General features: G+C 45.9%; 1 protein-coding gene across 1 annotated transcript; it reads right to left on the bottom strand.

Moving 5' to 3' along the window:
• Nucleotides 1-647: 647 nt before the first annotated feature.
• STAM2 (signal transducing adaptor molecule 2) lies at nucleotides 648-25,914 on the bottom strand. The gene is made up of 14 exons (XM_075284409.1): nucleotides 25,775-25,914; nucleotides 20,416-20,500; nucleotides 18,147-18,222; nucleotides 17,929-18,024; nucleotides 16,289-16,435; nucleotides 16,081-16,150; nucleotides 14,341-14,530; nucleotides 12,987-13,081; nucleotides 11,314-11,393; nucleotides 10,664-10,751; nucleotides 9,590-9,644; nucleotides 9,094-9,247; nucleotides 3,987-4,165; nucleotides 648-3,417 (listed from the first exon to the last, which is right to left on the bottom strand). The coding sequence occupies exons 1-14, from the start codon at nucleotides 25,812-25,814 to the stop codon at nucleotides 3,228-3,230; spliced, it is 1,545 nt and encodes a 514-aa protein (XP_075140510.1). The 5' UTR covers nucleotides 25,815-25,914; the 3' UTR covers nucleotides 648-3,227.

Here is a 25,914-nt window from a genome sequence, read left to right as displayed (position 1 = left end):
ATTATTACACTATCTACATTGTATCTCGCCCATAAAGTGATCAGATTACAAGTTAAACATTATCTTCCGGGGCTCCTCCCCCTTCCGTGACATCACAACGTTGCCGCATATATATATATATATATATATATATATATCTACAAACTTCAGAGTCGTCCCCTCAGCCCAAAGACAAATGGTTTACATAAAGGTGAATATATATATATTTATATATAAAATTTCACATAGACAACCGTCTATACAAGACGTGGGTGAGGGGCGCCCGCTGTCGGACTACAAGTATCAGCATGCCCAAAGCTTGAAGTCCGTCAGCAGGGGGCGCGCGCGCCGTTCACCGCTTTGGTCTATATACACTATTTATACATTTTTATATATCATAAACTATGTCATCTGTAAATACAACCAATCGATCTCCAGCGATTCACTCACGGACAGGACGTAACACTCGGCCGATACGCGTTGGGGGCGGGGTTTTATAGGTCGGATGAAATTGGACAGGACAGCGATGAGGAATAAAGAAAAAAACAGAGCGGGTGTGAGCAGTCACTTAAAACTTGGAAAACAATGATTCCTATTGCAATGTTACAGAAGTGAACCCCTTTGCTGATATTGGAGACGGATGATGTCACAGGTCTCTCGGTGATGTCATCGTCTCTGCCATCTGTTATTCTATAAGAAGCCAGGACTGATGGGGTGCAGAATTAGAAAAACATGACCGTCTTATTCCAAAAACAGAACCGTGACGGTCTACAGGTTGTGTCTAGAATGGCAGCTGAGCTTCACTGAAGTGAATAGGGCTGAGCTGCAATACCATGTACAACCTGTGGTCAGGTGTGGCGCTGTTTTGGCACTCATGTATACTCGCATTAATATTGGACAGCAAACACACAGAGATCACAATCCTACCCGGGTGCCATCAGCAGGATGAGATAGACGGCCACAACGGGTGGTCCTAGAACCCCCTGCTCTTGGCAAGTATCAATTATATCAGGTTTTCATCAGCAAGTAATATAATCATTTGCCCCAATTTCTATCACTCGTAAACAGATTGGGGTAATTGCTTGAAGTCACATAAAAAATATATAAATTTTCTGCCTCTACTGTGCAAGCTTGTGCAGGGTAAAAAAAAAACAAACATGGCGGCGTCTTCAAATTCAGTTCTATCGAAGTGAATAGGGCTCAGCTGCAATACCGCGGACAACCTGAGGCCATGCGTGGCGCTGTTTCAAGCCATGTCTTCCAATCCTGCACAACCCCTGCAGAGGCACTTCCAGAACATTCGTTCTCCTTTAAGGTGCGGTTTTCTATGTCACAGTTTCTATCAAATCGCCATATACAACCAGTCACCTCCACAGGGTGGCGCTCTAGTCGGCAACTACAAAGGCTACAGAAAAAATAAACAGGTTCGCCACCATGAAAAAACCTGACAACGGAGCGGCGTACAAAAAGGCTTCGGTGTCAGCAAAAAGTTTTTTTGTTTTTGACGTGGGCAAATACATCACAGTTCATATACGGTGCTGGTGGACGCCATTCACACACAGGACAAGAGGAGGAGCCACCGTCCTCCCAAGGGCAGCGGGAGACATCCGCTGCCCTTGGGGAGGAGCAATTAAGTGCCCTGCCCCCAAACAAAAATACAACCTCTAATAAAGAGAGGTTCAAAGATTTTTCTAATTTCTAATGTGCAAAATGTCTTAGTTTTAAACGAATTGACAAAAAGACTTCCTAGAAATAGCGCCACCCTTGTCCACAGGCTATGTCTGGTATTGCGGTTCGGTCACATTAAAGCGATTTTAAGGGGGTGTCCAGGAACTTTTTCTCATACCCAGGAGCCTTGTGAATGGCCACAGTTCCATTTACATTGGTGGACTGGGGACTCGCCCTAACCTGTAATACCAGTCACAACCTGTGTAATGCACAAGATGGAGCAGGAAGCAGACAGCGCTGTTCTCTGTGTAGTGGCCAGATCAGTTACTGCAGATCACAGACTTGATATTAGTGACCTATCTTCAAGCTTTTAATGACACTTAGGGTGCACGCCCATGCCACTATGTATATGGGCACTCAAGGGTGCCCCCAGAGGAAGGGCACAGCATGTCCAAGCCTTGGTAGTCTTTACATAAGCACATCCCGAGTCCTACATGATCAGGGCATCAGTCCTATAAAGAGGTCCCCTTTAATAACACTAGCGAGCTCTTTCTCCGCAGTGAATAAGTCTTCATCGGGTACGCCGCCTTACTATTGTTAGAAGACACGGGGAAGGTGACGGCAGGAGAATGAGCGCCGGTTGCACCTTTCCAGCCTTTCAGCTTCATCACATGGCACATAAAAGCTCGGCTATTTATAATTCCTCTAATTGAAGCAGTTGGCAAAATTCTGCTCTGGTAATTACGATGTCACCCGCTGCAGCTGGAGCCTCGGCACAAGGCAGCGCCACACCAACCTCATAGTCAGAGGGAGGGCTCTTGTGCCCGGCAAGACCGCGCACGCCGCATGTTGGAATCTCAGACCTGATTGTGGTTGGATCTATTAAATAATATTCAGATGTATTATGGTGGAGCGGGGACTTAAAGGGGCATTACAGTTCTAAGTATTTATCACTAGGACTAGGACCTCAATCACTGACCAAAATGGGTTTCCTGTTAGAACGGAGCAGCTGATCAGCACGTGTGCTGCCGCTCCATCCAAACGCTATGGGACTGACAAAAACCACTGTGCCCCATCCCCACGTGACAGTCACCCCATTCAGATGGGGGATCAGAGATCAGACACCCATTGATGTAGCACATATTACCTATTCACTGGATTATGCCCCCTTAAGGCTCACCTCCCCTTTAAACAACATGTCACGGTTCAAATCTATATAATAAGTCAAGTAACTTTACAAACACTTTGTATTTTTACGCCGATTCCAAGTTACATTGTGACTTTTCTCCATCTAGCGCCCGCTTGCCCTTGGAAACAGACAACGCAACGTAGTCAGTCATGTGACCGGTGCTGCCTCTGTGGTGACGAGGAAGCAGCAGAGATAAAAAAAAAAAATAATAATGAGCTAAAACATGAAATAATATTCAGTACAACAAACTCAAAGCGAAGATTTTGCAAAGTTACTGAACTTTTTGTGTAGAACTAAACGGTGGAATGTTGTAAAATGTCTTGAAAGTTTTCCTTTAAGAGACTGATACACACAGAGTTAGATGGACAGAGGTCTTTAAAGGGTTACAGTCTCAGAGGAGGGGCTGCTGGTAGTAATTTGGGGCTTGTTGAGGGATAGAGTGTAAGGGGGCGGCCATTGTGTAGCCCGGTCCTGGAGGCAGGGATGACGTAGTGTTCTGATAGGCGGACATGTCGGCGGACATTCCCATTGGCTGGCCGTAATTTGAATATTGAGGATTTGAAGCCGCGTCATGTCCGGTGCTGCGAATACAAGGAAAAAGAACATTCTGATATCTGAGAGAGATGTTAAAGGGGTAGTCCGGGCGTACTCTCCTACCAGATGGCAGGTAGTAGGAATATGGGCGGGACAGCTCCTGATGTAGTCAGACAATGCCCAACAAGGGTCATACATGGGTCCCATTAAAGGGGGTTTCCAGGACCTTAAAACTGAGGACAGGTCTGTAGGGGTCCAACACCTTGGACCTCTGTTGATCATCTATTTGAAACGGCTCACCGGTTAAGTGGCCTGATCGAAGCTCAGTCCCATTCAAGTGACTATAATAAACTGCCATACCAAGGACAGCCACTATACAAGGGACGGCGCTGTGCTAGGTATGTGCTGAAGAAGCTGCAGTGCTGATGTGAATGTTGCAGCCTCTTCATACAGCTGATCAGCCAGGGACCCATGTAGGACAGTCATACAACAGTCTCAGTGACTGTCCCTCAGAGTGCAGTGACATCTCTCCACACCAGATGTCAGATAGGACAGGAGAGTACACCTGGACAACCCCTTTAAATTGAGAAATCAATGGTAAAGACAAATAGATTACCTCAAATATGGCGTCTGAGCGGACTGGGTGGTCACTGTAGAGTTGACGTGTGGTGGTAGAGATCTCAGCGGGCCGATCTGATCGGGGTTCATGTTGTATCCTTGAGAGAGATTCGGAGGATGCACCTGGGGTATAGCGTGCACCATATAGCTACCACCCTGAGGCTGGCCAGGATAGCCCTAGAAGAGGACAAGGACATGGTAAGATTCTGCTATCAAACCACATGTTTTACACAGTTACATCCATCTTTTCACATGGTGGAGCCATATTGGGATCACAATGTACATTTTTTTTCCTATCAGTATGTCCTTGCAGTATGGGAGGAAATCCACGGAAACACGGAGAGAACATACAAACTCCTTGCAGATTTTGCTCCTGGCAGGATTCGAACCCAGGACTCCAGTGCTACAAGGTTGCAGAGCTAACCACCGAACCACTGTGTTGCCCCTGAATAGTGGTATATATTCTGTGTAGAGATGGGCGAGTACTATTTGAAACTCCCGTTTCGAATAGCACGCACCCATAGGAATGAATGGACGTAGCCGGCGGCCGGCTGCTTAGCCCCCTGCGTGCCGGCCGCTTCCATTCATTCCTATGGGTGTGTGCTATTGGAAACGGCCGTTTCGAACAGTACTCGCTCATCTCTAATTCTGTGTCATTTTTCGGGTACCCTCAGGCTCCTGTAGTAACTGCTACCGTTGCACCACCTATAGCTACACCCCTGCTGTGGGCCACGTTCACCAGACCAAGGCCAAAAACAGTGTTCTTTTGGCCTCCTTTGGGCTGGGTCACCTATATTTCAGCATAGTTTGCTATTCCATAGGTATAGGCCCTTCTCTGCCTCCTCTCCCTGCTAATCTACAGGCACATAGCCCTGTATGGGAGCTTTGCACACAAAACGGTAGAGGATTTTTAACCAATAACCTTCGGCTTTCTACAGGAAGATGTTGAAAAAATTTGCACGCAAATGAAAAGGCTGCAAAAATGCCTGCACTTAGAGAGATTAAACCAAAAACCGCCACGTCGCTACGAAGTCCACGCAAAACTGACTGAACTGCGTGACATCCTCGGTGCTGCACCAGATATTACCAGGTGGGTTAGAAAGGATCCAGCTGTGATATAAAGAGCCAGGACTGACAAAGAGAACTGTGCAAGTGTATAGATGGGGGTGGGGGGTGGAAGAAGATGGGGGAGGGGGGGCACACTGAGGATGACAACCAGGTAACTTAAAAATAGAACCCGTAGGAGACGTCTCCGTGGCCCCCAGAGCCAAGACCTGTGAACAAAGACTCCCTTGTTAACAAGCGCTGCCCCCTGATGTCAGCGTCGTGGGTCAGAATAAAAACAGCGAATGAGGAATAAGATCAAAGCGGCCGCTTCCAAAAGACGCCAAAGACGTCATCCTGCCAGGTGTATGAAAGGATCCGAATCCAATTTACTGCTGTTCAGAGATCAGCGCTGGAGCCGCAGTGAGAAATCCAAGAAGACCACCATTATTCAGAAAGCGTCTGACTTACACGGGTCAACTACTCTGAGACTTAAAGGGGATGTCTGGCTCTGTATTAATTTCCATACACCGCATGCTTTGGCTTAGTGGTCAGGGATTCACTTTCTTTTCTTAATAAACTCACCAAAAATTCTTCTAAATTCTAAAAATAGGTATATAGATAGATAGATAGATAGATATAGATATATATTAATATTAATATATATATATGGGGTTTTTTGCCTTGTTTTTGATGTCAGGAAGAGCTCAGTACGGAGAAATAGCCAATGATGAAGAAGGGGGCCGCCAAAAACACGGTCTGTAATTCAGCTGTGAACCAAATCCTGTAACAAGGGATTATGCCAAACCCTGAACTGAGTCCTGAGAGTAATTTGCATATTAATATTAAGCAGAAGGGACCAAAATTATATTAATGATTAACTCAAAAACAATTCCTCTTCCAGGAACACTAGAAAAAAATACCAAAAAAATTAAAAATAATTCTGGCGCTTCCTCACTTGTCTCGTATAAGACGGAGACTGACACTGTGTAACGGAGTTTTTGTCCTTGTTCGTCAAATATTATTTCCTAACAGTGCGTAGGTTGGGATTACAGAAAATACTAATTATTATTATTAATCAACTTTGTTTTTATGACCAGGACATCGAAAACAATAAATGTCTGATATACATATACAATAACAAACTGTCAGAAAAATACATTGTGATTCCTATATGGGGCTCATAATCTACAAAAAAAAAAAAAAAAACTCGTTGAGGTGTGCATCAAGAATGTGAAATTTAAGAGACATCCTGCAGCCCATTTTGTGGTACTTGCGCACAATCTGATGTGCCACTTTCTTCTGATGGCTGATTTCTTTCAGGAGGTGCAGGTATGGGGAGCTCAGTGCCGTGTGGTACTGGAGCAATTGGTGATGGGATATCAGGACACGCCACTGGAGGAGCATTTTTGCCACTTTGACGTTTGGAAGGATCGACCATGCAAAAGTAGCAGTTGGTTGAGTGGTCGGTAGGCTCGCGCCAAATTCATGGTTCTTCCTCCTCCTCACAACTGTAGTGAGGTGCCCATGGTTTGTCCTGGTCTCCAACCTGTACTCCGAAGTATACCTTATAGGCGTCACACATCCTGACCGATGTTCTCATTGAATATTTCTTGGCTCACGTCTTGATGAATTTGCCACATATGTAGCAAAACGAGTCAGCAGAACGCTTACAGCCTCGTGATGCATCTAACTACACAATGTATTTCTCAGTCCCATTCAGTTGCTGCACTTGCTCTTACACTATATCGCTATCACACTATATAACTATCCCCTATATCGCCATCCACTATCACACTATATCACTATCCACTATCACGCTATATCGCCATCCACTATCACACTATATCCCTATCCACTATCACACTATATCGCTATCCGCTATCACACTATATCCCTATCCACTATCACACTATATCGCTATCCACTATCACACTATATCCCTATCCACTATCACACTATATCACTATCCACTATCACGCTATATCGCCATCCACTATCACACTATATCCCTATCCACTATCACACTATATCGCTATCCGCTATCACACTATATCCCTATCCACTATCACACTATATCACTATCCACTATCACGCTATATCGCCATCCACTATCACACTATATCCCTATCCACTATCACACTATATCGCTATCCACTATCACACTATATCGCTATCCGCTATCACACTATATCACTATCCACTATCACGCTATATCGCCATCCACTATCACACTATATCCCTATCCACTATCACACTATATCGCTATCCACTATCACACTATATCGCTATCCGCTATCACACTATATCACTATCCACTATCACACTATATCGCTATCCGCTATCACACTATATCACTATCCACTATCACACTATATCGCTATCCACTATCACACTATATCGCTATCCGCTATCACACTATATCACTATCCACTATCACACTATATCGCTATCCGCTATCACACTATATCACTATCCACTATCACACTATATCGCTATCCACTATCACGCTATATCGCTATCCACTATCACACTATATCGCTATCCACTATATCACTATCCACTATCACACTATATCGCTATCACACTATCACGCTATATCGCTATCCACTATCACGCTATAGCGCTATCCACTATCACACTATATCGCTATCACACTATCACGCTATATCGCTATCCACTATCACACTATATCGCCATCCACTATCACACTATAGCGCTATCCGCTATCACACTGTATCGCTATCCGATATCACACTGTATCGCTATCCACTATCACTCTATATCACTATCACACTATATCGCTATCACACTATATCGCTATCCACTATCACACTATATTGCTATCCACTATCACACTATATCGCTATCACACTATATCGCTATCACACTATATCGCTATCCGCTATCACACTGTATCGCTATCCACTATCACTCTATATCACTATCACACTATATCGCTATCCACTATCACATTATATCGCTATCCACTATCACATTATATCGCTAGCCACTATCACATTATATCACTATCCACTATCACACTATATCGCCATCTACTATCACACTATATCGCCATCCACTATCACACTATATCGCCATCCACTATCACACTATATCGCTATCCACTATCACGCTATAACTGCAATTACAGTAAGTACTACTGTCCAGCAGACGCGCTTATATAGTAAAAACACAGATGTCTAGAATGTTCTACCAACAGCCAGAATGACGAAGACGTTAGAAGTTTTCAGAACAGTCTAGAATATTTCACCAACATCTAGACATAGGATAGGTTTGTTAATTAAAATATATGATTTTAAAATATTGATGTCCTGGTACTAAAAGCAATGATTATGAGCTGAAATTAGCATTTAATATTCTTATCAGATCTAAATAATCAGAAAATAACATTATTAAAACAAAGCAAAAATAAAAATGTGTTACATAGTGTTATATAGGTAAACCTTCCTAAGAACTCAGCCATCCTCATCCTCGTCTTGTGTCTGGCTGTAAGACAACTGGCTGGAGCAGGACATAAGGTTTAAGCCACACCCTCTTGGCTAAGCTCCACCCTCTTCATTGGTGTGCAGCAGGGTTATTAAAGGGCTTTTCCCACAAAGGCAAGAGATCCCTTACCGTAGAATAGGCCATAGCATGCAGATCAGTGGAGTCCTGCATGTCCGACTGTGTCCGGTCAAAAAAAAAAAAGAAAAGAAATGGTTTCGCCGCCAACAGGCACAAAACGCTCACGGGCAGCCACTTTGCAAACCCATTCAAGTGAATGGGTTTGAAAACTGACCGTCGGGTTTCCGTCCCCTGTCCAGTTTCTCGGGCACAGGCGCAGATGTGAACCCGCCCTAAGCAGAACTGAAGTTCAGAATACTGTGCTAGATTTTAGAACGGAAATCTCTGAGTGGTGTCAAAGGGCATCAGCACTTTAAAGGCCCTTTCCCTCCACTGGATCCCGTAACACAGACTTTGTATTGAACATGCCGTCTCATTCGGTTGAAATGATCTTTGTCTAACAAATGGTAACAAATTGAAGAAGGTGCCCAAACCTGCATGGTGACCCCTAGAGACGTTGGCGTGTACTGTGTCTGCGGCGGAGGCTTGCTGTACATAGAATACATTGGCGCTTCGTTCACCAGCTTGTTGTAGAGCTCCAGAGCTTCCAGCACCTTCACATTCAGCTCAGACAGCTCTGAATGTTTCCTGCAGAGACAACGGTGGGAGACTTAGAACTACAAAGACGATCCAAAGCGCAGACAACAAGCACAGCAGGTAAGTAGCAGAAAATACAGGTTCACAGTGTATGCTCTGGGCCATGGAAGTGCAAGCATGTCGCCGGTGTAATACTGATGCCGCCTAACAAGTGGATCCGCCAATACTCAGACTGTCATAAAACGCTCTAGATTTGGCAGCCTGTCATTTATAATCCCTGACTTCATGCCTCTCTATGCACACACTCATCCAGTGAAGCCGGAGACCCCCAGTCCTTGCAACACTTATCCTCTATCCTGTAGACAGGTAACAGGTTTGTGTTTTAGGACTCACCTGTCAATCTCCTCTAACTTCTCATCAATCATCGGGCCCATCTGTTGACAGACATCTAAAAAAGAAAGGATATAAGAAGTAAAAACATGACATCTACCGTCTTCTAGTCCACAACTCTGCTATACAGTGCACAGTTCAACAGTCATATGGTACAACAGCAACTGTGCTCCATTCAAGTGAATGGGGCTAAGCTGCAATATCAGGCAAAGCCACAACATTATGAATGGCGCTCTGCTGGGTATTCAGTGAAGTGGCACAGCACTCACTCAAATGTTTCAGCTTATATGGGGGGAGGACTGGTTTCTGAGTGTCAGATCCCACCGATTGTACATAGACAGGTCATCAATGTGTAAGTTCTAACCCTCCCCGCCCTTTACTATAGTCAGGCAGCTCCCATAGCCCAGGTAATTAAATACCCGTGAGATCAAGGAAGTAAGAAGGGGGCAGAAGGCTGCTTCTGATCATGTGACCTGGGGTCATGATGTGACTGGAACCCCAAGGTCCACCGTGAGCATCCGCTCAGACCAGGTAAGTAAGTTTCAACTCCTCAGGGCTAGATCACATCTGCGCCCGGGGTCTCTGCTTTCAGGTTTCAGTTTCCTGTCCGAAACTGGGCACGAGACTGAAACCTGCAGGTATTTTTCAAACCCAAAGTGCCCAGCTGTGAGCGACAGTGACCGCTTTGTGCTCTCCGGGGCGAAACTGTTTTTTTTTTTTAACCGGACACAAAGTCGGACATGCAGGACTTTGTGTCCGATTTAAAAAAAAAAAACAGTTTTGCTGCGGATAGCACAAAACGATCACGGCCGGACACGGTCTGACAGGTTTCAGTCTTCTGCCTGCAGAAGACAGAAACCTGAGACTGGACGCTGGTTTGGTGCAATTTGCCTCCCTCTGCCTTAGGTCACATCGGCTGGGACAGTATGCCTCTCCAACTCTTCCATATATACCAATGCAATAGCTATCCAATGTACAATGTCTAATCCCTCTCCTCCTACATTCCACATTCCCTTCACACCCAGTATTTCATGGAGAGCTGGACATAGGCGAAGCATGGTCTGCATAATACACTACCTTCTAAGTCAAGGAGGGTGACCGAATCTGGTTTGGGGTCTGTAGGATCGATGCTTTGAAGTAAATGTAATGTCTGGTTCATTTTTTCCTGGAAAAGAGTAAGAGATTTATTCATTCCATTATTCTCAGTATTTACTGTGTTGTATTGCGATGGGATATTCACCACGGCCATTATGTTCTTTCAGCAGGCCATGTGACTTAAAGGGATATCTCCTGTAAAGTAAGACTGGTGGGTGTCTGACCATGGGGACCACACAAGTTGTAGGATAACGGTTAAATCATTGATTGGTGGGGGTCTGACTGTTGAGACCCCCACTGAGAATTAGGGGTGTTTTACCACAGCTGTGAAGGCATTTGGTTATCTCCAATGCTCCCATCAACGTGAATAAGAGTGGGTGTACGTCGGTGTCCACCAGGATCAGTGGGAGTCTAAGGTCAGAACCCCACTGAATAAATATACATCATGCCATAAGGGGTTCTCAGGACTGAGACCGTGAGCTCCACTTCCTATTCAAACGAATGGGGATAAGCTGCAATACCAAACATGGCCACTATACAACATATGGCGCTGTGCTTGGTAAGTAGTTCTATGTCGTTAGACTGTAAAATGCATAAAACGTCTAGAGATATATTATAAAAAAGGAACGTACTTCATCTATGTACACGGGCTCAGGTTCTGACTTTGTTGCGGCTTCGAGGACCTCTTCAGAGGCGGGAGAGTTGTCAGCAGCTGTAAAATAAACGTACAATGCAGTGAAGAGGCGTGTGACGAGTCATAGCGGTAAGTATAACCATGGAGGTAAGTGACAAACACAATATTGTACATACAAGGTGGCCACAGACCATGCACCAGACGTGCTAATAAAGTAAACCGCCATAAGATGCCCAAATAAATTACATCATCATTAGACAAGTTCATTGATTTCAGTGGGGCCTAATGTGTATGGTGGTGTCATGATGTCAGGGTAAAGGGGTGAGGCTGTTAGATTTCAGGACATAAGTGACGCTGGAGGTATAGACCATCTGCTAAATCCCCTCTCCACACTAAGAACAGGAGGTTCAGAAGGAATGATTAGACCGGGTTCACACAGGGTTTTTTGGTCAGGATTTTGAGGCCGTAGCCGCCTCAAAATGCTGTCCAAAAACACGGCTCCCACTGAAATCATTGCAAGCCGGTCAGTTCTTTTTTCTAGGACCCATTTGTTCCGGCTCCTGGAAAAAGAAGCGACATGCTCATTCTTTCAGGTGGATTCGCCTCGCGGTGTCCGCCTGGAGACACTTCCTCCCGACTAGACCCATTCATTTGGGCCTAATCCGGAGCGGAGTGCGAGACTGGATGCCGGTGCACTGCACAGCTATCCGTATTTTGGTCTGGACCCGGAGGTGGCCTCCCTTTACTAGCTAGGACACAGCACTGTTGATCTGAATGGTCACCGTAAGGGAGGCGAAGACAGTCAGACCTTCCCCTACTCCAACCATCCAGTCTGTCCACTCAAGGCGGCTTCACATAGACATCCCCTTCAACCACAATGAACAGCCATTTAACCCATTAGTATGTTCTCCATTTATGGCTGCAAATGTCTGCCAGGGAATTAAGTGGTGACCGGATTAATAAGACATCAATAGTCGCGACTAAAGGAGACGCTGCGTGCAGATCAGTCTGTACCCGAAGTCTCGGCCGCTTTCTATTTCCATACCTCTATAAAGTGTGACTGTAGAGTGCCGATACCAGGGCGGAGTATCTTCTCAGCGCCTCATTAGACGGACATCAATTAACATTTTCTGCTCAGGAAGCAGAGAAAACGAAGAACACAGCGGCCATCTGTTGGGCCCGGCTCACACGCTGCTGCTATTTGCAACTACTTGTGACATTTATAATACAGGATGCCTCCTGTCCTCCAATAATATAACCGTTCATGAACAAATTAGCGGCAGGGCGGAGCCAAGTGATGGCGCCACCCATGGCAGAAATAGTGTAGTTCACCAGGTTTCTGATGTAGGTCATGAGATAAATATACGTTATGGTACTGGCTATTATCTTCTTACATACTTTATAGATGAATACGGTCTCCGCTGCAGTATCACAGATCTCTATTACACCCATTATGTATCCCGCTATGCCAGTTTTCGGCCTCTTCGTAGATCAGTCATGCCCGGTGCTAGTTGGAGCCTCTATCAACCCAATACTGAGGCTATAGGTAATGTCACATGGTACAGACATATTACTATAGACTAAATAACCAATAACTGGCAATGAGACATTGACCACCATCAAGTGGCAGCCATTATCTGTACATGTTATCCCATCTGCAATGTTACTTACCGGCTTCAGGCTCCACATTTAAGGCTGTAGAGACAAAATTTGATGGGAACAATCCAACACCTCTGTGGTTTTCTCCTTTCCACCAGTTGGTGTCACTACAAATGAACATGGGATAAAATCGGGTAAGTGCAGGACTCTAGTAGAATATAGGCCGAACATCACACCCGGGCTCCACACAGAAGCCTTTGGTTGACAGAAGAGGCTAGTGAACGGAGAACACACGTAGCCCCGCTCCTATTTAAGTAACAGGATCTGCACTGCAATTCTTCTCCTACCTTTCGTTGTCTTCTCCGTGCCGCCGTTCGCCTGCAATCCCGGTTCTTGTCAGTATGTAAATTAGCTCTCTCGCAGCACTGGGGGCGGGCCCCAGCGCTCAGACAGCACTGGGGGCGTCCCCAATGCTGCGAGAGAACTCTCTCCAGCACCGCCTCCATCTTTGTCAGGAACGGCCTCTTCATTCTCTTCTTCCGGCGGTGTCTTACTTCTAGGCCTCGGGCCGAGCAGACTGCGCATGCCCACAGGCCCTGAGAAAAAGGACGCTTACAATACTAAGTCTGCTCTGCCCAATGCCAGAGGCCTTAGAAGCTACAAGCCACCGCTGGAAGAAGAGGCTGAAGATGACGCTACTGAAGAAGAAGCGGCGGCGCTGGAGAGAGTTCTCTCGCAGTATTGGGGACCCCCCCCCAGTGCTGCGAGAGAGCTAATTTACATACCGATAAGAACCAAGATTGTAGGCGAACGGCAGTGCGGAGAAGACAACGAAAGGTAGGAGAAGAATAGCCTTTCTTAAGGCTATTCCGACGTGGTCTTTAGAAAAAATGTCGTCTGAATAATAGGATCCCTTTAAAGGTTAGCAGGGTCCGACACCCAGGCCTCACACTGATCAGCTGTTTGAAGAGCATGCTGCTTTCACATAGGAAATGCAGCCTCTTTAGTGCTTACTAAGCACAGCGCCGTCCATTGCATAGTGGCTGCTCCTGGTATGGCAGCTGAGCACGTTCACTTGAATTGGGCTGAGCTGCAAACAGGCCACATAACCAATGAATGTGAAGTCCCACAGCCTGTGAAGCACTTCAAAAAGCTGATTCGTGGGGTCCTGAGTGTTGGACTACAGAGTAGAGAGAGTAGAGTGTCCCTACAGTTCACAAGAACAGGAATGGAGCAGCAGGTCACGCATGTGCGTTACCGATTCATTCATTTCTATAGGATTGCTGCTCAGCTATTGAGCACACACGTATGAGCCCACCTACAGGAGAACTGGGCCAGCAAGGATTCAGTAGTCAGACAGTAGCCTCTGTCCTGTAGGTAAGAGATAAGTTACCATAACACCCCTTTAAGCGATCGTCCTCCTCACCTATCATCCAGCACGATTATGATCTCTCCGCTCTTAAAGGTAAGCTCATTGTCCTCCACAGCTTCAAAGTCGTACAGTGCTCGCACCTTCCTGGGCATCTTCTGACTCTCATGTTGTGCGTCCACAGTCGGGTATAAGGTTTTGGTCTCTGAGGGTTGTGTCTTTTGCTCTTGCAGAGATAACTCAATCGCTGGAATTTGTGGGGGGGCAAAATACATTTACTATTAACACAGACATGAATGCTCAGTAGATGGAGATAAATGCCTCATGTCTAGTATATCCACCTATGTATCCCACCTAGAGCTAAGCTGCAATAGTGAGTCACAACAACTACACAGTGTATTGTCTGCTACGGACACGGTAGCTGAGGCTAGAGAGGCGAATCACTTCTAACAGCTAGATTCCGACATTATATAAACACAGAATAGAATAGTGAGTCTGGTGTCATATCATAGATGAGATTCTCAGCTTTCACATGGCACTGAGATCATCTGCATCATTTACAGAGTTACCCTTCGTTCACATCTGTGTTCGGCGTCCGTTCAGGGGAGTCCGCATGAGCACCCCCCCCCCCCCCAAATGGAATACCAAATGCAACTGCAAGCGGTGTGCAGTGAATGCACATGGACCCCATAGACTATAATTGGGTACGTGTGCTTGTCACACGCTGCCCGCACCAATCATGGGAGAGGAAAGTAGATTGTGAAGTACTTTCCTGACCGCATGATCTCTGCGGAGATCTGGCGGCAAGCACACGGACCCCATTATACGCTTGCAGTTGCGTTCGGTATTCCATTTTGGGAGGAAGTGGGTCCTCATGCCGACTCCCCCAGACGGAATACCAAAGCAGATGTGAACGAGGCCTTATCAGCTGAAAACAGGAAAGATTTGGATAAGCTGCAGCTGTATATAAATATGCCATGCCTTATAATAGGGTCCTAGATAGGAAGCCCTCACATATCAGCCATTTATTGCCTCCATAAATATCTCCTTTAGTACAAAAAAAGCCCAATTTACAGAGTACAAAGTTATGCGATCCCTATAAAAGAGGATTACAGGAGCCTTATAGGTTGTGCGAGGAAGGGGAAACTATATAGTTATGATTACTCTGTAGGGGAAGCAACCCAAAGTTTAGCACCCCATGTAGTAAATAGGTGGCTATTCTGAGCATTGCTAGTACAGTTGTCTTAGGGTGGGCATATACATGAAATGTGTATCAGCCAAAAATCCACCCATTAACTTCAGTGAGTACATTTCCAGCCACTACATAGTGTACAGAGCTGTACAGCTCCAGTATACGGCCAAACAGCTGATTCCTACGAGCGCCCACCAATCTCCAGGCTTATTAATCGATGATCTATCTTCCGGACAGGTCATCAGGTGAAGATCTGACACCAACCATCTGTTTTAGGAGATTGGGTCGTTCTGATGAGTGCTACCACCTCTGCCACCAGCGCCGTATACCGTATCATAGCTCGGCCCATTCACTTGGACTGCAAACAGGAATCAGGACCAATAAATCTACAGGATCCAACGGGTCCATGTTATCAGACCACAGCAGATGACCTCTCCTAAACATACCAAAGCCCCATCCTAAGGAAGTCCGACCGCCCCTTTAACGTACACAGCAGCCCCATAAGATATATCCCACATTATACTTCACTATAATCGCAGCCAATTAATTTACAAAGCTCAGATCTTTACCGATGCGCTGCTAGTCATGGCAGAACTAAAGCCTACCTTTTGCGAGATCTTCGTCCTCTTTGCTCTTGGTGCTCGCTGTGCCGTTCTTCGGAGTGTTTGAGGCGCTCTAAGGGACAGGATTTGGTTTAATGCACACATTCCTTCTATCGGTAGGGAGAGGTTACAAGAAAGAATGCAGCGAAGCGACAGCTCACCGCCCCGCCGCAAACACCTGAAATCAGATAAGATCTGAATGTCGCCCTACCTGAGAGCCAGATGTGGGAAATGTTACTCCTTCTTCTTTCAGAGACTTAATGGTGGCCGATATTAAGCTGAACTGAGGATCCTTCTGAAATTCTTCTGACCATTCCACCATCATGGCTTTAAGCTTCTCGGAGACTTTTGGATGGGCCTAGAAATCAGTAAGTAACATTATATTTGGGTACTGATCTCTGTGGACCGCACATGTCATTCATTACTTCCCTATTACAACACGGCGGTGTTTAAGGACTGACTGAAACATAATAAGATTTTGGGATCTGAGTGATTCATATCCCAAACACACAGTGCATGAGGAACAAGAGTCAAAATCTCTAATATACAGGCCACTGTGCAGTATAAATACGCTATCATGTAGTATACAGGGAATCAGCAGGATCTCACTGTAGAGGTATCTGCTGCTTCCAGTATACAGCAAGCCATAAACATGCCTTAACAAAAATGTGGTGTGATCCCGGCCTAAGGCTGCGCTCAAACAGGTTTAACATACGGAAAACTGCAGCACATACAGTGACTGTAACCCTAGGCCCACACTGACCCAACAGAGGTCAAAACAGTGCCCCCTGCCTGACTGGTAGGTGAACTTTTCTTTATTAAACTTTATAGAAAACCTGCACAGCATGCATTATACACAGTCCAGTCATATTAATGTGACCGCCGCCTACTTTTGATGTCAACGTTAAATAACCAATCACAGGAGGCACGTGTCATCAGCCATCTGGGTGCACTCATCATTGTGGAAGGCACGATGGATCAACACAAGTATGCATCTATCCTTGCGGACCATGTTCACCCCTACATGCAAAATTATGGCATCTACCAGCAGGACAATGCAACGTGCTGTAAAGCTCGCAGTGTACGTGCGTGGTTCCAGGAGCACCAGGATGAGTTTACCGTACTCCCTTGGCCAGCAAATACCCTGGACTTGAATCCAATCGAGAATCTGTGGGACCACCTCGATCGGTTGTTTGCGCCATGGATGCTCAACTGCGTAACCTGGCCAAGGCACTGGAGTCGGCATGGCTCAACATCCCAGTGACATCATCACAACATCCCCTTTCTTCCTGCACGTCTCGCGGCGGTCCGCTCTGCCAAAGGTGGTCATTCTGGATTTTGACAGGACTCTAATGTGACTGGACTGTGTGTAGATAGATAGATATAACGCGTGCACAAGATAGATAGATATGGGAATACCGCTATCACATACTTCCAATGTATATATCTAATGATGTGACCAGAGCCCAACTTTGATAAATGAGTCCCCATCCGTCATGCTCTACATCACCCGGCTGACACAGTCCTTCCTCTTCAGCACCGCTGAACATTAAAAAAACCAACCCAACCTTCCTAATCTCCGCTATACAGCGCACACAACCTGAGCATCATTTTCCTGATTTTCTCATTGTTTTTCCCCATTGTCATGTATATCCGGGTCATTATAACAAGCCATCTATCATATCCCTAATGTGCAATGATGGGTGCACTGGTCTAAACATAACGCTGGGCTTTATCACCGGTTTTCAGGCGGTTTTCAGGCCGCGCATTCAAGGTTAAGGATAAATCAATAACGTCTTTGTTAGACGCGGCGACAAATGTAACAAATGAAGAAGCTAATTATGAACGTACCTTATTTATAACGCCTCGCACTTCGCTGGCAAAATCTCTGGAACATATTTCTAGATGAAAAGCCTTCCCGCAGTTTGACACGCAGGCACCTAATAGCTACGGAGGCACCGGAAAAAAAAGCCATTTTGATGAGATCTATTTCATCGCTCGCAGGATGTTAAGTAACTGCTATGTCTGGGAAAGGGAATGAAAATCAATGGAAGGCGGAATGTACTTACTGTGAGAGCGTGCAGGGCCACGTGGGGGACTTTGTGATTAACCCTTTTCATTATCGCCTTCAGGCCGTCCTTTGCTCTGGAAAACAAAATATAGTGGTCAACGTGATTCATGGTAGACTAAACCAAGCCTGCAAACGTCTTCCATATGGATTTCCACTCCTGATTCCTATAGACTTACAGTAAAGGCTATGGACACCTCTGACATGGAAAAAAAAATGGGTTGTACATATAATATCAAGAGTTCAAAAAAAGTTTCAGGTTGCAAGAATAGGTGGACTACTCTCATAGGGACGTGTTCTACCTAGTAATACATGCTGGAGGATGCTGATGCTGCACTAGCTCTCATACATCACTGCAGCTTCATTCTAGGATCAGTTTTACCTTCTACAGTCTATGAGGGATCTAATGTGGTGCTGACTGACACTGATGCTCTAATGTGGTGCTGACTGACACTGATGCTGAGGACTGTCTGATTCTTCCTCCCTCTTCCGGCAGAGTCTGCCTTGAGTGCCCTCCACTCTCTTCAATGATAAACCCAAAGCCTACTCAATCTCTCCTTCTCCTAGTCTTTGTGATCTGTCCTCTGTACAGATGGGAGCAGTGCACTGTTAGGCCCCAGTCACATGTATTTTGGTCCTGATTTTGACTCGGGAAGCTGCGTCAGAATAGGGCCAAAATGCGCCTGCCCCGACTTCCGACAGTCGCGGCTTCCCGCTCCAAAGTAAGCCCAAATGAATGGGCCTAGTTCGGAGGGTGCTGCTGGATCAGCCAAAGAATCCGCCTGAAAAAAGGGCAACTTGCTTCTTTTTTCGTGAGCAGGAACAAACCGCTTGCGGAAAAAAGGACGCTAGTGGTCTCCATAGACTGCTATTGTGAGAGGGCGGATTTTGAGGAGGATTCAGCACCAAAATCTGCCCCTTCTTGCCCTGTGTGAACGAGGTCTTAGAGCGATGTCGGAAGCTCTAAAAAAAAACAAAACCAGCTAGGTGAAGGAGTTAAACAGGCTTTACAACAGCAAAACAATAAGACATTTTTAAATGGGATTATATAGAAAGTTGGTTAAGATTGCATACAGGAAACAAACAAGCAAAACCAATAATCATAAAGGGGTCCCTAGTTTTACATGGAGAGGACCATACACCTACACAAACAGTCCTATGCTCATTCTCTGCTGTGGGACACGGACAGCACCCCAATGCAACTTAAAGGACTAGTATGGGAAACCCTTTTATGCTGGGGGTACATGACGAATAGTCGTAATAGGTTAGCCTCCGTTATGATATACAGTATCAGTCCTGTATATTGAACGGGAGTGTCCCTAGTAAGATTACCTCTTTATAATGGCTACTTTTTGTAAATGCAAGAACACAACACATGACAACTGACAAGCCATACACATGTATTCATTTTCCTGGAGGGATGACGTGCTGCAGCCTCAGCGGTCTCATGCTATACATGATAGTACCACTGCTGTGGTCTGTGAATGGCGGCTGCAGCGAGGTGGAAAAGGAACAAAAACCAGAGGGATTCCCTGAACATTGGTAGTGGGACACGGGGACCTTATAAGATTTTTTTTTTTCTTATGTTATAACATTTCTAACTGATTATTAATCAAACGTGGGCCAAAAACAAGGGTGTAAAGGAACACAATGTGCTTTGTGCAGACATAAAGCCTTATACATACATTTCACCGTGACCCCGTGTGCCCAGACTACTATTGCAGTCATGTGTAGGGTGAGCTTATTAAACAAACATACAGCAAAAGTCAGTAAGTCTCATCGCAAACTGCACTCAACACTGAGATTGCAACACCAAGAAGGACAAGCTGTAAGGTTATACGAATTGAGGAAGTAGTCGGTGTCGCTTAGGTCTGCAAATGATGAAACTTTCTACCACCTAGCTCCCATCTGTGTTATGGAGGCTGAAATGGAGGTCCCAGGATGGGGGGGGGGGGTCTGTCCTATGCAGTGAGGCTTTCCTGTCCCGTGCCTGGGGCTAGAGATATCAATGCCGTTAGTTTCGGCACCGATCTCTGCTCACTTTCAGAAGGGCGCCTCCCCCCCTCCCCTAAGTGTTCCCTCACAGCCCAGCTAGACTGTCAGCAGAGATCGCTACCGAAACTAACGGCAGATATCTCCAGCCCCCGGGGAACATAACGGGAAAGATAAGAGGAAAGTCATAACATATTATAAAGCGGGTAAATACCAAAACATCATAATATACAATGTGACATCAATGGAGGTGAAGGGTAATGGGGTGGAAATCTTACCCATTGGGAGTATTGACTATCTTGTCACATATGTCCATGATGAGGCCCCAGTCTTCTGAGGTGTTATATTCATTTGTTGCTTTCTCTGAAAAAGAAGAAAACCAAGTTAAAACCTGCAGAACCTGAACAGGAAGGTCACCGGGGGTCGGGGTCAGTTCACATTAGGTTTAGAAGCAGGCTGGAATACAAGTATACAGTATAGGACTGACACCTATTCACATGGCCCATTTTCACGGATCACTTAACAGACTCCAGTCCCATGCTGGTACAAAACAGCCTTGAAAAACCAGTTTCCTTAGTTTACCATGTGAATACAGCCCTATATAGCGAATAGGCAACCACATGTCACTGAAGGTCAGAACAGAAGTGTCAGCGGCCTCCATGTCTTGTAAGTAAACAGTTATTACATGTAGTGACCTGGTTGTACTCCCTGTAATAAGCAGGTCTGAGACAAACACTGTATACATAGGACCGACACTGTATACATAGGACCGACACTGTATACACAGGTCCATCATCGTAATCCTTTCACTACATGTCACAACAACGCTGAGTGATACATCTAACAAGCGTCCAACACAAACTAAAGCAATAACTTAACTCTTTGGTGTGTGACGCCCCGGAGGACAGACAGTACATATCACCATCTGCGTATGGCCAGTGTCACAGGCACAGCCGAGCCCGATCATATCAGGCAATCAGTTCAGTGACTGGTCGGGGGACTTACAGCCACGATATGGACGCACAAATACACCCATATTATACGTCAGTGATACTGATATTATCCAGGCCAAACATGCTTAAGGCCAGTTAGCAAAGCAATCTAAGGCTGGTTTCACACAGGGATTTTTGGACCGGATTTGACGCACCGGCATCCAGTTGCGGCATTCTATTCCGGATTAGGCCCTAGTCGGGAGGGTATTGTCGCGTCGCAGACTGGGCGGCGGATTCCGCGGTGAGAAAGGGCAGATCACTTCGTTAAACCGCTCGCGGAAAAAGGAAGTGAACGGCTCCCATTGAAGTCAATGGGAGGCGTTTGTTTGGACCGGATTCCGCGTCAAAATCCAGTCCAAAAATCCCTGTGTGAACCCAGCCTAAAAGATATACTGGCCCGGTAGTGATCGCAACCAGAGCTCAACTTTTATCTCCTAAATGGCACTGGACAATTGAACGCCGATTCTGATTGGCTGCAGCTATCCTCCCGATGTTAAAGGGTTACACTATGTTCACTAGTTTTCGAGAACTCACTTGAAATAGGCAGAGAGAAAATTCCCGTAAGCAGGACTTTTTTTTCTTTACCAATTTCAGTGGAAACCCAGCGGGTCCCATTATAGTCTATGGGGTCCGTGAGTTTCCGCAGATGACCACTTTTTAACCGAATAGGGTTTCCGGTTTTTTTGGATCCCTTACGGAAACCCGAACGCTAGAGTGAACCTAGTGTTATCCAGGACTATGATACTGAGCGCCATGTCTCCCGCTCCCATGGCCATGCTATATAGCTGGGACTGAACTTCAGCAAGGCCATGAGACCAGAGGATATAAGCAAGTGGAGCACAGCATCATAGTCCTGGATAACCCCTTTAAGGTGGACCATGCACAAAGGAAAGCGATTCCTTCCAGCTCCTAATACACATGCATGCTCTGCTCAGGTTTTCAATAGTAGGAGGGGAATAAGCTGCTGCCAATGTTTTCCATCATTCAGTTTCTGGGCACAGCTCGTACAGTAAATCATTAGTCACAGCTCGGATCTGGATATATTCAGTTTCAGCCCCAGCGGTGACTCGTGCTGTGATCTGGATCTGTTTCACCTTTGAACAGCATTACACACCGTTTACATACACTATATAAGCTGCTGAGTAACTACCGGCCATGGCCTGACGCTTTACTGCACTACAGCCCCGGCATCTACTATAGGTGTGCCCTAGGGGAGGGTGAACCTGTAATATATATTATTGGCAGACTCTCAGCATGGGGCGGCGGGGTCCATATTTGCTTGCACCAAATTTATGATTTTACTGCACCGTTTATCTACCAGCCGGCGTACACCAGGTCCCTTGTCTATTGTAAGAGGGATTAGTAATATTTAGCTTTTTGCAAATTGTGATATTATAAATTTGCTGTGAAAATTAGAAAAAAAAAATTGGAAAGACTAAAAGTGTAGATTAAGTACTCACACCATATCGAGCACCAAGGACACAAGCGCTATATCCTGACTTGTGATTTTACTGCAAATGCATGTGGTTTATAAAGAGTTAATAGCAAAAGTGAGAGGAGCTGCAGCAGCCCAGCAAGGTGTAATACCACAGAGAGCCACCACAGAGCGTGTGGCACTGTCTGGTAATGAGGAGGCCACACGCTCAACCACTGCAGCTGATCGGTGGGACTTAGGGTGTTGGATCGGCACTGATCTGATAGTGATGGAAAGGAAATGAGTCTCGGTGAAATAAGACGCCACAGGGGTAGGTGATCAGTAGGTGATCAGCGGGGGTCACGCCACCACAGATCAGCTGCGGCCTGAATACCAAGTACAGAGTCATACATAACATCAGGGCCGTCCTAGGGATTGCAGTTCATTCACTTACATGGTGCTGAGCTAATGCTGTACCATGTGACCGATGACATCATCAGGACAGGGAAGAGGCCGGAGCACTGGTGAGCACCATGGCCTCTTGTTGTGTAACCTCCACCAATCACATAGTGAGGATCTAACCACAGTAGTTTGGAAATTCACAACCTCAGCCATCAGATACGCCATGGTTGGTTTGGGAATGGCAGCCGCCACGTGAACTACATTTCATGGACCAAACATGACCGTCTGAATGGGTCCTTAACGTGGTGTGCGCCTCTACTTCTAACCAAACACTGAATCAACCAATTCATATTTTACCCGACAAAGGGGCCTCGACACAAGGAAAAGGGGGAGTCATTTATAAAAAAAAAAAAAAATTGTGCAGACATTTTGATGTAGACTTTGAGACTATAGAACAGGGGTAGGGAACGTATGGCTCTCCAGCTGTTGCAAGACTACAGCTCCCAGCATGCCAACTCCCAACATGCTCTGCTGTTCTGGGAACTCCCATGGAAGTGAATGGAGCATGTTGGGAGTTGCAGTTTCACAGCAGCTGGAAAGCCAAGGTTCCCTACCCCTGATATAGAACTTCCACCATTTACTAATGGATTCCTATAAAACTACCTCACATTTTCATAAAGAAGTTCTGCAGCAGCACAGTCCTGTTATAGCACATACTGCAGCTGATCAGAGGAAATCCTCACAGGGCGTAATTCAGCTGCAAATCTATGGCAATTTGTATTAGGAATCCTCGGCAAACTTTGCAGGAGTTGCATCCAGATTTTAAATGGGTTTTGCAAGGAATAAAAGGAATTAAGCAGTGTACTCGCTGCACCAGATCAGTACACCCAGGGCCCTCTCATACTGGTTCTTACATTTTCAGATTGCTGTGGGGCCGGAAGTCTTCTATCTCTTCCTCCTCTGGGTCACATGACTGAGCCTGCTCTACTCAACATACAAGCATCAGGAGTAGAGCAGGGTCAGTCACGTGACCCAGAGGAGGCGTGTCAGAGAGACCAGAGCTGCAGAATTGGTAAGGACCCGGCTGTATATCTGTTCACATGGAGGAATTTGACACTGAATTTATCAGACAGAAAATTTCTTAAGGAATCTGAAGCTGATGCCGATTCTAACAGTTTACTCCAAAAAAACACTCCAAATAACTTTGGGCGAAGTATTCACTGTACCATAAAGGAATGTTCACACTGAGGAATTTGGAACTGTTTTGCATCAAAATCCACTTTATATTCTGCCTCTCATTCATTTCCAGAGACAGATTCCGGGCAGAATATGGAGTGGATTTTGATGCAAAACAGTTCCAAGTTCCTCCGCGGGAACATAACCTTAGAGTCAGTGCATACGGAGTTTTATGGAGCTGATTTTGACACGGAATCCGCCTAAAAAAAAAAAAGCCTCCCAATTGTGAGGCTTTTTTTGCGGGCTAATTTTGAGGCAGAGTCAGCGTCAAAAAACTCTGTGTGCACTGACCCTTATGGTGCAGTGAATATTATTCCCCACATAACCGCTTTAAGGCCGGGGCCTGACATGGCATAAGCAGCGCGATTTGTCTGCATTAGAAACAATCGCCAGCATTTTATAGTCAGAGCAAAGCGGAAGGGATTCTAGTGAATCCCATGCTCATTCTGTGGTAAAAAAAAACCACGCTGCGGACACGTGGCGATTTCCAAAACCGGCACAGTTTTGGAAATCGCAGCACGTCAATTATACCTACGGAAATATTGCCGGTTTCCCTATAGGTATAATTGAAACAGAAAGCCCACAGAGGAAACCTCTGCCTAAAGCGCCGCGGGAAGAACCGCAATGCATTGCTCCCGTGGTTTTTCACAAAGCGCTTTTTTGCTGCGGGACGCCATGTGGGGTGTTCTGGTCCAAAATAGAATTTTTTTATATTGGTAATCTATCCACACAACAGGTCCTCTGTATGTGATCTATAGGGATCAGAAAACCAGGACCCGAACAGATCAGCATCAGTATGAAAAATCCTTTTGGTGACGGACAACCCTTTTAAAGGGGACATCCAACAATAGATTTTTTTATTAAAGGGATATTCCAGTTAGAACACATTATACCCTATTCAAAAAAAAAAAAACAAAAACATGGGGTATCTTCCTGATAGGTGGAGCTCCTACCACTGATCTACCAGGGCGCCTAGTCGTACAGTGCACGTCGCTACATTCATTTTAATGGGGACCGCCAGAGATATCCGAATGCTACTCCTGCACCTGTGGCGGGTCTCATTTAAGTTAATGGAGCAGTAATTGCACTACCACCAGGTGTAAGACACCCCAGACCTCGAGGTCACTGGGACACCCACCGATCAGGGAGGTGCACCCTAGCCTTTAGATAGGGGGTAACTTGTGACTTTTATACCAACTTAAAGGGGCCGTCCTATAAGCCCCGATCACCTACCCAAAACAGGGTTTGGCTAGTATGATTAATCCCACAGATTCTACATAGGGCACAGGACCCCCACTATGTTTTTAAGGGGAGGCTCCCCCTCCTCCACACTATGGACTATTCCATCACACACAATCAGAAACAAGTCCAATGGAGGACTGCAGCAGTTGCCCCTAGCAACCAATCAGATTCCAGCTTCTGGCAGACTGCAAAATGAAAGCAGCGCTTTGATTGGTTGCAACGGCCGGCTACTCCAGTCTCCATAGCCCTGGTATACAGACACGTCCATGTTCTATCCTGGATATCTGCTGACCGTGGGGTCGTCCCTGCCCCTGTCTCTATCCAGGGCTCCGAAGCCCACGTCTGACTCACCGACATCCTGGTCGAAGGGATTGGAGCTGAAGAGCGGCATGGCTGGGGAGGGTGAAGGGGGAGACGTCTCCGAGGACTCGGCTTCTATCAGACTCTTCCTCGTCCGGCTTCTCCCGTCACAACATCCAACACAACTGGCT

Source organism: Leptodactylus fuscus, chromosome 8 (assembly GCF_031893055.1).
Source record: "Leptodactylus fuscus isolate aLepFus1 chromosome 8, aLepFus1.hap2, whole genome shotgun sequence".
NCBI classification, from domain to species: domain Eukaryota; kingdom Metazoa; phylum Chordata; class Amphibia; order Anura; family Leptodactylidae; genus Leptodactylus; species Leptodactylus fuscus.
This window is presented reverse-complemented; position numbering and strand designations above follow the sequence as displayed.